The sequence below is a fragment of the Rhinatrema bivittatum genome, chromosome 1 (assembly GCF_901001135.1).
Source record: "Rhinatrema bivittatum chromosome 1, aRhiBiv1.1, whole genome shotgun sequence".
Classification (NCBI taxonomy): domain Eukaryota; kingdom Metazoa; phylum Chordata; class Amphibia; order Gymnophiona; family Rhinatrematidae; genus Rhinatrema; species Rhinatrema bivittatum.
In genome coordinates, this window is record NC_042615.1 from 2,145,975 (window position 1) to 2,161,070 (window position 15,096).

General features: G+C 45.4%; 1 protein-coding gene across 1 annotated transcript in view; it reads left to right on the forward strand.

Moving 5' to 3' along the window:
- PDE5A (phosphodiesterase 5A) overlaps positions 1-15,096 on the forward strand; it is a gene marked incomplete in the record, with an annotated part of 312,739 nt that overhangs the window by 244,414 nt on the left and 53,229 nt on the right. The window contains 2 exon segments of the mRNA XM_029586150.1: positions 1,058-1,121; positions 4,706-4,780. Coding sequence (XP_029442010.1) covers positions 1,058-1,121; positions 4,706-4,780 — 139 coding nt within the window.

Consider the following 15,096-nt stretch of genomic DNA (forward strand, 5'->3'; position numbering starts at 1 on the left):
CCCCTGTAGTAGCATCTCCCAGCATGCAATCGCACCCATGAGGTATCAGCATTGGTTTCAATCCTGTCCACAGGCACTTCAAGCCAAACAAGTTTTTAGGATATTCACAATTAATATGCATGAGATATATTTACATACATTGCCTCCACTATATGCAGATACGTGTTATGCATATTCACGACTGACTGAGTTTCCTTGTGGCTCTTGAGAGCGAGGTTTGGGAGGCAGTGTGTTCTTCTGCAGCTGCTTCTGCTGCTTTTCTCCATCTTCCTCTAGTGAGAGCCAGAAATCCTCACTGCATCCATCTTATCGCTTCCTGAATTATAGCAGGTGAGATGCTGACATCCGGACAGGCGGGTGTGATGTTTCTAGCTGGTGTCATCCTCTGGGCATGGGGCCATGACCAAGGAGTAAGGATCACACACATCAAAAGAGTGCAGCAAAGAAAACCCTGTATACTAAAGATGGTCCTGAGGTCACAGGTCCTGGGCAGGGTGTGGGAGTGACGCACAGTATCTGTCTCTTGCCACTTCCCTCAGACACTCAGTGAGTCTCTTGGCTTAGACCAAGGAGCGTCTCTGTACTCTCACTTTAAAGATTTCTCTTCGGTTTCTCATCCTACGGACATAAGTCCCCATGTCACGGGCTAGATCACCTCTTTCTGTGCTGAGCTCTTTGTCCTGATGTCACCTGTCTCACCTCTTTCTCTCTTATATCCATGCCCTGGTAGCACGTTTCACATAGCTCACCTCGTTCTCTCCTCTGCCCCATGCTGAGTTGTGCTGTGGTGCCCTGCTTCTCACACCGGATCATCTCTTTCTGAGCTCTAGTGGGAGCCCTGGTGACGTGTCTCACACTAGATTCCATGGTTCCATGGTTCTAGATTCCATGGTTCCATGGTTCTAGATTCCATGGTTCCATGTAAAGCCCCTTTCTCTTTTGGGCAGTTCATCGTTTTATGTAAACCGGAGTGATTTGTAGTTCTCACAAGAACTTCGGTATATAAAAATTAAAAATAAATAAATAAATAAATAGATCACCTCTTTCTCTCTTACAGTGCCATGTTGATGACTGCCTGTGATCTGTCAGCAGTAACCAAGCCGTGGCCAGTTCAGCAGCATGTACGTATCTCATGTTGCGCACATTTTGCAATATTACGTGTTCTGTAGCAGGTGGCCATGCCAGCTCTGCCTAACCTGACATGATGTGCTTGCAAATAGTCCATTGCCATGTGATCTAGGTCATGCATCTGTACGGACATATTAAAGGGAGCCCCTCAGGCATCTATCCTAGGTCTAGCGTTGTCCACTGTTTTATTTCTGTTTGGCTTTGCAACTGCCTTCCACCCCCAAAGGGAAGCCAAAGTGGTTTACAGGCCAGATCAATAATACCTAATTAAACAGAGAATAACGTTTGCTCATGAATTGCTTGGAACCCCTTTGGGGACAGGTTTAGAAGTGAAGAAGATACTGAATCCTCCGCTCCTGGAGTCAGTTTTTAATAGATGTCCCTCTGCCCACATGTGAGTGATCCTTCTCTATATATGGCCCTATTTTTTGGAATTCCTTTCCATTATCTCTATGGTTCATGCAAGATCCCAAGCAATTTAAGAAAATATTAAAAATTCATTTATTTACTGAAGCAGTCCAATGACACCAGACCACTCTTCTCTCCTATTTGTATATTTTGCTACGCAGACAATTATAATTAGCTTGCATTTGCTGTCTGCTCCAATTTGTATATTTTTGTCACACAGATAATTGTATGTGTTTATTCTCGACTGGCCCCTTTGTATGAATGTTTTTACTGTACCTTGCCCTGAACTTTGGAGGGGCGGGTAATAAATGCTTTTAAATAAATGAGGAAATACATAAGTACAAATGCATCAATACAATACAGAGGCTGATCAAAGCCATATTATAAACCAAGTTAGCCCTGCACAGCAGCAAGACATGGAAAGTAAATCTTCCATGCTAGGCACAACTGGAAAGCCAGTGTTGGAGCACTAGGACTACTTGGTGCATGAGGCTGGAGATACATTAGGCTGCAGAGGTGAGATGAGGAAGGCAGGAGATGTATTGGGCTGCATAGACATAATGAGGGAGGCTGGAGATGGATCAGGTTACAGAATCATGATGAAGGAGGCAGGAGATGCACTGGGCTGCATAGACATAATGAGGAAGGCTGGAGATGCACTGAGCTGCAGGGGTGAGATGAGGAAGGCAGGAGATGCATTGGGCTGCAGTGACATAATGAGGAAGGCTGGAGATGCACTGAGCTGCAGAGGTGAGATGAGGGAGGCAGGAGATGCACTGGGCTGCATAGACATAATGAGGAAGGCTGGAGATGCACTGAGCTGCAGAGGTGAGATGGGAGGCAGGAGATGCTTGGGCTGCAGAGGTGAGATGAGGGAGGCAGGAAATGCACTGAGCTGCATAGACATGAGGGAGGCAGGAGATGCATTGGGCTGCAGAGGTGAGATGAGGGAGGCAGGAGATGCACTGGGCTGCAGAGGTGAGATGAGGGAGGCTGGAGATGCTTGGGTTGCAGAGGTGAGATGAGGGAGGCTGGAGATGCATTGGGCTGCAGAGGTGAGATGAGGGAGGCAGGAGATGCTTGGGCTGCAGAGGTGAGATGAGGCAGGCAGGAGATGCATTGGGCTGCAGAGGTGAGATGAGGGAGGCAGGAGATGCATTGGGCTGTAGAGGTGAGATGAGGGAGGCTGGAGATGCACTGGGCTGCAGAGGTGAGATGAGGGAGGCTGGAGATGCATTGGGCTGCAGAGGTGAGATGAGGAAGGCAGGAGATGCTTGGGCTGCAGAGGTGAGATGAGGAAGGCAGGAGATGCATTGGGCTGCAGAGGTGAGATGAGGGAGGCAGGAGATGCACTGGGCTGCTGAGGTGAGATGAGGGAGGCAGGAGATGCACTGAGCTGCATAGACATGAGGGAGGCAGGAGATGCATTGGGCTGCAGAGGTGAGATGAGGGAGGCAGGAGATGCACTGGGCTGCAGAGGTGAGATGAGGGAGGCAGGAGATGCTTGGGCTGCAGAGGTGAGATGAGGGAGGCAGGAGATGCACTGAGCTGCATAGACATGAGGGAGGCAGGAGATGCATTGGGCTGCAGAGGTGAGATGAGGGAGGCAGGAGATGCATTGGGCTGCAGAGGTGAGATGAGGGAGGCAGGAGATGCATTAGGCTGCAGAGGTGAGATGAGGGAGGCAGGAGATGCTTGGGCTGCAGAGGTGAGATGAGGGAGGCAGGAGATGCACTGAGCTGCATAGACATGAGGGAGGCAGGAGATGCATTGGGCTGCAGAGGTGAGATGAGGGAGGCTGGAGATGCTTGGGCTGCAGAGGTGAGATGAGGGAGTCTGGAGATGCATTGGGCTGCAGAGGTGAGATGAGGGAGGCAGGAGATGCACTGGGCTGCAGAGGTGAGATGAGGGAGGCTGGAGATGCTTGGGCTGCAGAGGTGAGATGAGCGAGGCAGGAGATGCATTGGGCTGCAGAGGTGAGATGAGGGAGGCAGGAGATGCACTGGGCTGCAGAGGTGAGATGAGGGAGGCAGGAGATGCATTGGGCTGCAGAGGTGAGATGAGGGAGGCAGGAGATGCACTGGGCTGCAGAGGTGAGATGAAGGAGGCAGGCGATGCACTGAGCTGCATAGACATGAGGGAGGCAGGAGATGCATTGGGCTGCAGAGGTGAGATGAGGGAGGCAGGAGATGCATTGGGCTGCAGAGGTGAGATGAGGGAGGCAGGAGATGCATTGGGCTGCAGAGGTGAGATGAGGGAGGCAGGAGATGCACTGGGCTGCAGAGGTGAGATGAAGGAGGCAGGAGATGCACTGAGCTGCATAGACATGAGGGAGGCAGGAGATGCATTGGGCTGCAGAGGTGAGATGAGGGAGGCTGGAGATGCATTGGGCTGCAGAGGTGAGATGAGGGAGGCTGGAGATGCATTGGGCTGCAGAGGTGAGATGAGGGAGGCAGGAGATGCACTGGGCTGCAGAGGTGAGATGAGGGAGGCATGAGATGAGGGAGGCAGGAGATGCACTGAGCTGCATAGACATGAGGGAGGCAGGAGATGCATTGGGCTGCAGAGGTGAGATGAGGGAGGCAGGAGATGCATTGGGCTGCAGAGGTGAGATGAAGGAGGCAGGAGATGCACTGGGCTGCAGAGGTGAGATGAGGGAGGCAGGAGATGCATTGGGCTGCAGAGGTGAGATGAGGGACGCAGGAGATGCATTGAGCTGCAGAGGTGAGATGAAGGAGGCAGGAGATGCACTGGGCAGGTAGCCAAATCTGAGAGAGAGGGGGTGAGTGCACTGAAATCTCACCCACATCTCTAATGTCACTTCGCTTCCCAAGGCTGAACCTCTGATTTAAATACTGCAAACAAAAGAGCAGAGCCTCCTATTGCAGCCTTTCCCACATTTATTTGTAAGAGAGGTTTTCACACAGTAAATTAAGAAAAATCTTGATGCAGAAATGAGAGCTCGTACATTATTCAAAATAAAAAAGACACCTGATATGATTAATATTCACTGTAATATGCGTGCATTGGGAGGGGGGGGAGATGCAAGCCATATACCAAAGAAGAAAAACAAAGCCAAAATATTCACAAGAAGATGGGCCCAGTGTTGCTGGGTAAGTGGACGAGCCTGATTCCAGAGCTGATCGCTAGCCTGCACTACTTCTTACAGGTGGCAGAGCTGGTAGCGTCCGAATTTTATGACCAAGGAGATAAAGAGAGACGAGAGCTTCACATCGAGCCCGCAGTAAGTAGCCCATTCCTGGGGGGACTCTAGCTGCAGCCCCCCATCTGGCTGTGCTCTGTGGGGGCCGCACACGTCTCTCTGGAAGCTTCCATTCTGATCCCCCTCTGTCGCTTCATTTCTTCGCTTCTTCCCCATCGCCTGGTTCAGCCTTTGCAAGAATGTTTGTCAGACGCTGGGTGGGCAGGGGGCACTGTGAGCAGTGAGGCATTCTGGTACATGTAGTTCCCTCCTTAATGACAGCACTAAACCTCTCATCAAACCCTGCCGAATCTGCTCCCTTCTTCTTTCTCGTTCTGCCACCCTAGGAAATTTCCCCTTCATTTGTCTGTTTCTGCTAAAACCTTTGGTACACTCCTCAGCTTCCCACATGTCTCCTCCTGCGTCTCTGCCCTCAACTCTTCCCCCTGCTTTTAACTGCACACTCTCAGGAAGACTCACTCCTCTCTGTCTTCTGATTCTTGTTGGCTCCTTATCCAAAGCATTTTTATGTCTTTATGTAAAAACATGATATATTCTGTGTCTAACAGAAACATCAAAGCACAGTACAAAAAAACATAAACAAACACAGTTACACTCTAAAACCTACACCCACACTAATCCCACCCCCAACCTTAACCAATTATAATAAACATAAACATATAAAGTTACACTCTAAAACCTACACCCACACTAATCCCTCCCCCAACCTTAACCAATTATAATAAACATAAACATATAAAGTTACACTCTAAAACCTACACTCACATTAATCACTCCCCCAACCTTAACCAATTATAATAAACATATAAAGTTACACTCTAAAACCTACACCCACACTAATCCCACCCCCAACCTTAACCAATTATAATAAACATAAACATATAAAGTTACACTCCAAAACCTACACCCACACTAATCCCTCCCCCAACCTTAACCAATTATAATAAACATAAACATATAAAGTTACACTCCAAAACCTACACCCACACTAATCCCTCCCCCAACCTTAACCAGTTATAATAAACATATAAAGTTACACACTAAAGCCTACACCCACACTAATCCCTCCCCAACCTTAACCAATTATAATAAACAAAAACATATAAAGTTACACTCTAAAACCTACACCCACACTAATCCCTCCCCCAACCTTAACCAATTATAATAAACATATAAAGTTACACTCTAAAACCTACACCCACACTAATCCCTCCCCCAACCTTAACCAGTTATAATAAACATATAAAGTTACACTCTAAAACCTACACCCACACTAATCCCTCCCCCAACCTTAACCAATTATAATAAACAAAAACATATAAAGTTACACTCTAAAACCTACACCCACACTAATCCCTCCCCCAACCTTAACCAATGATAATAAACATATAAAGTTACACACTAAAGCCTACACCCACACTAATCCCTCCCCAACCTTAACCAATTATAATAAACAAAAACATATAAAGTTACACTCTAAAACCTACACCCACACTAATCCCTCCCCCAACCTTAACCAATGATAATAAACATATAAAGTTACACACTAAAGCCTACACCCACACTAATCCCTCCCCCAACCTTAACCAATGATAATAAACATAAACATATAAAGTTACACTCTAAAACCTACACCCACACTAATCCCTCCCCCAACCTTAACCAATGATAATAAACATAAACATATAAAGTTACACTCTAAAACCTAAAGCCACACTATTTATTTTATTTATTTATTTTATTTAATATTTATTTCTATACCGGACTTCACGAATAGAATTCACATCAGGCCGGTTTACATGGAACTTAGGGGATAAACAAGTGTAACCAAACAAGAAGGCTGAAACAAGCAGAGTTACATAAAACAAGGGCAGTGAACTTGGGGGCTAGAGTAGCCAGGAAGAAAGGTAGAGCGGAATTAGCAACAAATAAATAATATAAAACGGGTTATGAGATAGTAATTATCTCATTCCTTGGGCTGAGTCCTAATCCCTCCCCCAACCTTAACCACATAATAAACACAAACACATGTAGTTACACATTAAAAGCCATACCCATACTAATCCCTCCCCAACTTCAGCCAGTTATAATGAACCTAAACACACATAGTAACATAATACACACACAGTTACACTCGAAACCTATACCCACACTAATCACTCCCCCAATCTTAAGCAATTATAATGAACATAAATACACGTAGTTACATAATACACACACAGTTACACTCTAAAACCTACACCCATACTAATCCCTCCCCAACCTTATCCAGTTATAATGAACTTAAACACACATAGTAACATAATACACACACAGTTACACTCGAAACCTATACCCACACTAATCACTCCCCCAATCTTAAGCAATTATAATGAACATAAATACACGTAGTTACATAATACACACACAGTTACACTCTAAAACCTACACCCATACTAATCCCTCCCCAAACTTATCCAATTATAATGAACTTAAACACACATAGTTACATATTACACACACAGTTACACTCGAAACCTATACCCACACTAATCACTCCCCCAATCTTAAGCAATTATAATGAACATAAATACACGTAGTTACATAATACACACACAGTTACACTCTAAAACCTACACCCATACTAATCCCTCCCCAACCTTATCCAGTTATAATGAACTTAAACACACATAGTAACATAATACACACACAGTTACACTCGAAACCTATACCCACACTAATCACTCCCCCAATCTTAAGCAATTATAATGAACATAAATACACGTAGTTACATAATACACACACAGTTACACTCTAAAACCTACACCCATACTAATCCCTCCCCCAATCTTAAGCAATTATAATGAACTTAAACACACATAGTTACATATTACACACACAGTTACACTCGAAACCTATACCCACACTAATCACTCCCCCAATCTTAAGCAATTATAATGAACATAAATACACGTAGTTACATAATACACACACAGTTACACTCTAAAACCTACACCCATACTAATCCCTCCCCAACCTTATCCAATTATAATGAACTTAAACACACATAGTTACATATTACACACACAGTTACACTCGAAACCTATACCCACACTAATCACTCCCCCAATCTTAAGCAATTATAATGAACATAAATACACGTAGTTACATAATACACACACAGTTACACTCTAAAACCTACACCCATACTAATCCCTCCCCAACCTTATCCAATTATAATGAACTTAAACACACATAGTTACATATTACACACACAGTTACACTCTAAAACCTACTATAATAAACATAAACATATAAAGTTACACTCTAAAACATATGTTGTGTTCTGCGCCCACGGGCGTGCCCCCCTACCTGACCGCGACGGCGACCCGTCGCTGCAAGCACCAGGTGAAGAGCCGTGGTCCGGTGCCGTTGTTCCCGCTCGTCGGCACGGGTCCCCGGGGTGACCACAGGGCTGGGAGCCGTCCCTGCTCCTCCTGTGCAGCATCTAACAGCTTCTCCCCTGCGGCTGGAATCCAAGATGGCCGCTGCCATCTTAGGCGCGAGGCCGCTCCCCCTCACTAGATTTAAAGGGTCCTGATCCCTTTAACTACTTCCAGCTGTCTTCAATGAGCCATAGCAGAGGAAGTATAAAAGGAGGCTTCCTCTGCTCATTTCTTGACTTGGCAACTTTTGGGTTAGTCAGGTGGTCTACTTCGGATCCTTGTTCCTGTCTTGTCTTGGTGTTCCTGGTGTGTGACTTCGGACTGGCAAGCAGTGATTCCTGGTGTGTGACTTCGGACTGGCAAGCGATGATCCCTTGGTGTGTGACCTCGGACTGGTAATCGACGACCCTCTGGCACTTGACCTTGGACTTCTTCTTGACCATCGTCTCCAAGGGCCCACCTAAGTCCCAGCGGCCCGGGTCCCTACGGGCTCCTCCCAGGGGGACCACGGTCTTCCAGGGGTGAAGCTCCAGTCAGCCCTTACACCGAACGCTCGACTCCTTGACCTCTCAAAGGTCCACCTAAGTCCCAGCGGTCCAGGTCCCTATGGGCTCCAGTGGTGAAGACACAGTTCCTTTCCTCGATGTCATGACTCTTCGTCTGCCTCCACAGTCACCTCAGTCTCCAGTGCTGAGGGTCAGCTGGTCACGTCTTCTGTTCCTGCCTCGCCACCCGACTGGAGAACCTACGGATCTTCCTCCTAAGATATATCATCCTCCCATCGGCCCAAGGGTTCAGAAGCCTGAGCATAACAACATACACCCACACTAATCACTCCCCCAACCTTAACCAATTATAATGAACACAAACACATGTAGTTACACATTAAAAGCCATACCCACACCAATCCTTCCCCAACCTTATCCAGTTATAATGAACCTAAACACACATAGTTACATACAGTTACAGTCTAAAACCTACACCCACACCAATCCCTCCCCAACCTTATCCAGTTATAATGAACCTAAACACACGTAGTCACATACAGGTACACTCTAAAACCTACACCCACACCAATCCTTCCCCCAACCTTATCCAGTTATAATGAACCTAAACACACGTAGTTACATACAGTTACAGTCTAAAACCTACACCCACACCAATCCCTCCCCAACCTTATCCAGTTATAATGAACCTAAACACACGTAGTCACATACAGGTACACTCTAAAACCTACACCCACACCAATCCCTCCCCAACCTTATCCAGTTATAATGAACCTAAACACACATAGTTACATACAGTTACACTCTAAAACCTACACCCACACCAATCCCTCCCCAACCTTATCCAGTTATAATGAACCTAAACACACGTAGTCACATACAGGTACACTCTAAAACCTACACCCACACCAATCCCTCCCCCAACCTTATCCAGTTATAATGAACCTAAACACACATAGTTACATACAGTTACACTCTAAAACCTACACCCACACCAATCCCTCCCCAACCTTATCCAGTTATAATGAACCTAAACACACATAGTTACATACAGTTACACTCTAAAACCTACACCCACACCAATCCCTCCCCAACCTTATCCAGTTATAATGAACCTAAACACACGTAGTCACATACAGGTACACTCTAAAACCTACACCCACACCAATCCCTCCCCAACCTTATCCAGTTATAATGAACCTAAACACACGTAGTCACATACAGTTACACTCTAAAACCTACACCCACACCAATCCCTCCCCAACCTTATCCAGTTATAATGAACCTAAACACACGTAGTCACATACAGGTACACTCTAAAACCTACACCCACACCAATCCCTCCCCAACCTTATCCAGTTATAATGAACCTAAACACACGTAGTCACATACAGTTACAGTCTAAAACCTACACCCACACCAATCTCTCCCCCAACCTTATCCAGTTATAATGAACCTAAACACACGTAGTCACATACAGGTACACTCTAAAACCTACACCCACACCAATCCCTCCCCAACCTTATCCAGTTATAATGAACCTAAACACACATAGTTACATACAGTTACACTCTAAAACCTACACCCACACCAATCCCTCCCCAACCTTATCCAGTTATAATGAACCTAAACACACGTAGTCACATACAGGTACACTCTAAAACCTACACCCACACCAATCCCTCCCCAACCTTATCCAGTTATAATGAACCTAAACACACGTAGTTACATACAGTTACACTCTAAAACCTACACCCACACCAATCCCTCCCCAACCTTATCCAGTTATAATGAACCTAAACACACATAGTTACATACAGGTACACTCTAAAACCTACACCCACACCAATCCCTCCCCAACCTTATCCAGTTATAATGAACCTAAACACACGTAGTCACATACAGGTACACTCTAAAACCTACACCCACACCAATCCCTCCCCAACCTTATCCAGTTATAATGAACCTAAACACACGTAGTCACATACAGGTACACTCTAAAACCTACACCCACACCAATCCCTCCCCAACCTTATCCAGTTATAATGAACCTAAACACACGTAGTCACATACAGTTACACTCTAAAACCTACACCCACACCAATCCCTCCCCAACCTTATCCAGTTATAATGAACCTAAACACACGTAGTCACATACAGTTACACTCTAAAAACCTACACCCACACCAATCCCCTCCCCAACCTTATCCAGTTATAATGAACCTAAACACACATAGTTACATACAGTTACACTCTAAACCTACACCCACACCAATCCCTCCCCAACCTTATCCAGTTATAATGAACCTAAACACACATAGTTACATACAGTTACACTCTAAAACCTACACCCACACCAATCCCTCCCCCAACCTTATCCAGTTATAATGAACCTAAACACACGTAGTTACATACAGGTACACTCTAAAACCTACAGCCCACACCAATCCCTCCCCAACCTTATCCAGTTATAATGAACCTAAACACACATAGTTACATACAGTTACACTCTAAAACCTACACCCACACCAATCCCTCCCCAACCTTATCCAGTTATAATGAACCTAAACACACGTAGTCACATACAGTTACACTCTAAAACCTACACCCACACCAATCCCTCCCCAACTTTATCCAGTTATAATGAACCTAAACACACATAGTTACATACAGTTACACTCTAAAACCTACACCCACACCAATCTCTCCCCCAACCTAAACCAGTTATAATGAACCTAAACACACGTAGTCACATACAGGTACACTCTAAAACCTACACCCACACCAATCCCTCCCCAACCTTATCCAGTTATAATGAACCTAAACACACGTAGTCACATACAGGTACACTCTAAAACCTACACCCACACCAATCCCTCCCCAACCTTATCCAGTTATAATGAACCTAAACACACGTAGTTACATACAGTTACACTCTAAAACCTACACCCACACCAATCTCTCCCCCAACCTAAACCAGTTATAATGAACCTAAACACACGTAGTTACATACAGTTACACTCTAAAACCTACACCCACACCAATCTCTCCCCAACCTTATCCAGTTATAATGAACCTAAACACACGTAGTCACATACAGGTACACTCTAAAACCTACACCCACACCAATCTCTCCCCCAACCTAAACCAGTTATAATGAACCTAAACACACGTAGTTACATACAGTTACACTCTAAAACCTACACCCACACCAATCCCTCCCCAACCTTATCCAGTTATAATGAACCTAAACACACGTAGTTACATACAGTTACACTCTAAAACCTACACCCACACCAATCTCTCCCCAACCTTATCCAGTTATAATGAACCTAAACACACGTAGTTACATACAGTTACACTCTAAAACCTACACCCCACACCAATCCCTCCCCAACCTTATCCAGTTATAATGAACCTAAACACACGTAGTCACATACAGGTACACTCTAAAACCTACACCCACACCAATCCCTCCCCAACCTTATCCAGTTATAATGAACCTAAACACACGTAGTCACATACAGGTACACTCTAAAACCTACACCCACACCAATCTCTCCCCCAACCTAAACCAGTTATAATGAACCTAAACACACGTAGTTACATACAGTTACACTCTAAAACCTACACCCACACCAATCCCTCCCCAACCTTATCCAGTTATAATGAACCTAAACACACGTAGTCACATACAGGTACACTCTAAAACCTACACCCACACCAATCCCTCCCCAACCTTATCCAGTTATAATGAACCTAAACACACATAGTCACATACAGGTACACTCTAAAACCTACACCCACACCAATCTCTCCCCCAACCTAAACCAGTTATAATGAACCTAAACACACGTAGTTACATACAGTTACAGTCTAAAACCTACACCCACACCAATCCCTCCCCAACCTTATCCAGTTATAATGAACCTAAACACACGTAGTCACATACAGGTACACTCTAAAACCTACACCCACACCAATCCCTCCCCAACCTTATCCAGTTATAATGAACCTAAACACACGTAGTTACATACAGTTACAGTCTAAAACCTACACCCACACCAATCTCTCCCCCAACCTAAACCAGTTATAATAAAATTCTTCCAGTCAACTGCCAACCCCACCCCCAACTATTTCCCAACCTGGACAAAAATGACATATTTCTGACACACCAACCAATCTGAGCCTTAAGCATAGCTGAAAGACTTCTGCGTAAAATCAGCCTTTAAGCTTCTTGATTGTTCAGTATTAAGCATGTTTGTGCAGCATTGTTGTGCTTCCTCAAAGAGGTGAGCTGCACTACTGTCGGCGAAAGGATGGCCAACAGATCTTGTTGTATATGCATATTTGTATTGCTCTATAAAGGTGGCAGTCATGCTAGCAAATACTATGGTACTCCAGAAACATCCATGAATCATTGAAAGAACCTTAAACTAAGATCTGGCCTTGATGAGCAGCCAGTGCAGATCGCTCTATGTTTTCCCACTCAGTACCTTGCAGCTGTATGTTACAGAAGGTTAATATTTGATAGCCCTAAGTATAAGGAGTCTGCTTGTTAACGCATGGACAACAGTAGCAAGATCTTTTGGTTTGAATAAAGGCTGAAGCTGGTGAAGCATTTGCAAGCAAACAAAGCAGATTGCACCACTGAAGAATCCTGCAGTTTCATAGAAAGTCGGAAATGCAATTTGACCCCCAAACTTCTCACCCAATCTTTTGGTGTAAGAGACACCCCTGCCAGACAGGGCAAGATCTCTGAGATTCTCTCCCATCCAGAAAACCATGACACTTCCAACTTCAATTTAAACTGACAAGGCCACTGTATCTAGCTAGGAATTTAAATTCTGGAGTTCTGATGCCTGACCTTGGGGAATATATGACATTCAATGCCATATTCCTAAATCAAATTGGCTAATGCGATCTTAAGAACATAAGAAATGCCATACTGGGTCAGACCAATGGTCCATCAAGCCCAGCATACTGTCTCTGATACTGGCCAGATCACAAATAACCAGCAGATCCCAAAGCATAGATCCAACACTTCTTGCTCATCACCAGGGATAAGCTGTGACTTTCTGAAGTCTACATGGCTAATACTGCTTTATGGGCTTTTCCTCCATGAACTCGTCTAAACCGTTTTTAAATCCAGCTATGCTAACTGCTTTCACCACATCTTCCGGCAACGAATCCCATAGTTTAATTGTGTGTTTTTATTTGTTACTTTTGGTTCTCTTGGGTTTCCTTCACACTGCATTTGCTGAAAAGCAGAGTTGCTTACTAGTAACAGGTGTTCTCCGAGGACAAGCAGGATGGCAGTCCTCACACATGGGTGACATCATCGGATGGAGCCCGGCACGGAACTTTGATCTCAAAGATTCTAGAACTCTCAAACATGCCCTACTGAGCATGTGCAGCTGCAGTCATCACCCCGCCCCCTAGGCAGAGTCCCTCAGTCCATGATACAGCTCACGCATGGAGAAACCAACTCCCAGGGGAGGCGCATGGGTTTCATGAGGACTGACACCTTGCTGTCCTCTGAGAACACCTGGTACAGGTAAGCAACTCTGCTTTCTCCTTGGCCTAGGTAGTCCTCCCAATGGGTGATTCCCAAGCTACCAGCTTGGGAATCACCAGCTGTCTAAGCAGGACAACGTGAGAAACTCCACGGTGCTGAAAGCACCACCTCTCTCCCTTTTGCCTGTGAGGCAGCCAACCAAAAAATGGGTCTAGGTGGGAAAAGAGTTGGGTTCTACAAAGAAAACCATAGAAAAGCCTGAGATACAAAACTCCAAAGTGTAGCAGAGGCACCTAAGGTAGAGGAGTGATTTATTTATTTAAAAATGTATATACCACATATCAAAAATGTCTATGCCGAGAAATCCCTTCTCCAGGAAACGGAGAACTAGGGCCACCCATTGTAGGGGTGGGCAACCAGGCACCGGGGGGGGGGGGGGAACCATAAGGGTTGTCTTCCCTTCCTGAAGAGACAGGAAAGCAATGGGAATTGGGGCCTCCTGATCCCGAAAAACGTTCCAACTCTCCAGGTGAGAGTTGGGTTACAGTCACTGACCACTGAGGTTCATAAGCGGCCAAATCTACCACCTGCAACCACTCTCAGATGGGGTAGGCCACTAAGATAACCAATGACTGCCACTGCCGACCCCCATTGCCCGCTAGTCTTGGCCTACAAGGAGATGCACCGATTCAAAGAATCGAGGCTCCAAAACGGCGATAGATGTGCAAGGAACTGAGCCCCAAGGACTTCTCTCGAAGGGGATTCCTAACATGGGGGGGGGGGGGGGGGTTTGAAAGACATACTCCTTTTCTGAGGGAGAGAAGAGACCTGACACTACCCTCCTGGTAACCACTCCCATAGGGGTTTGACCAGGAACATGGTCGAAGG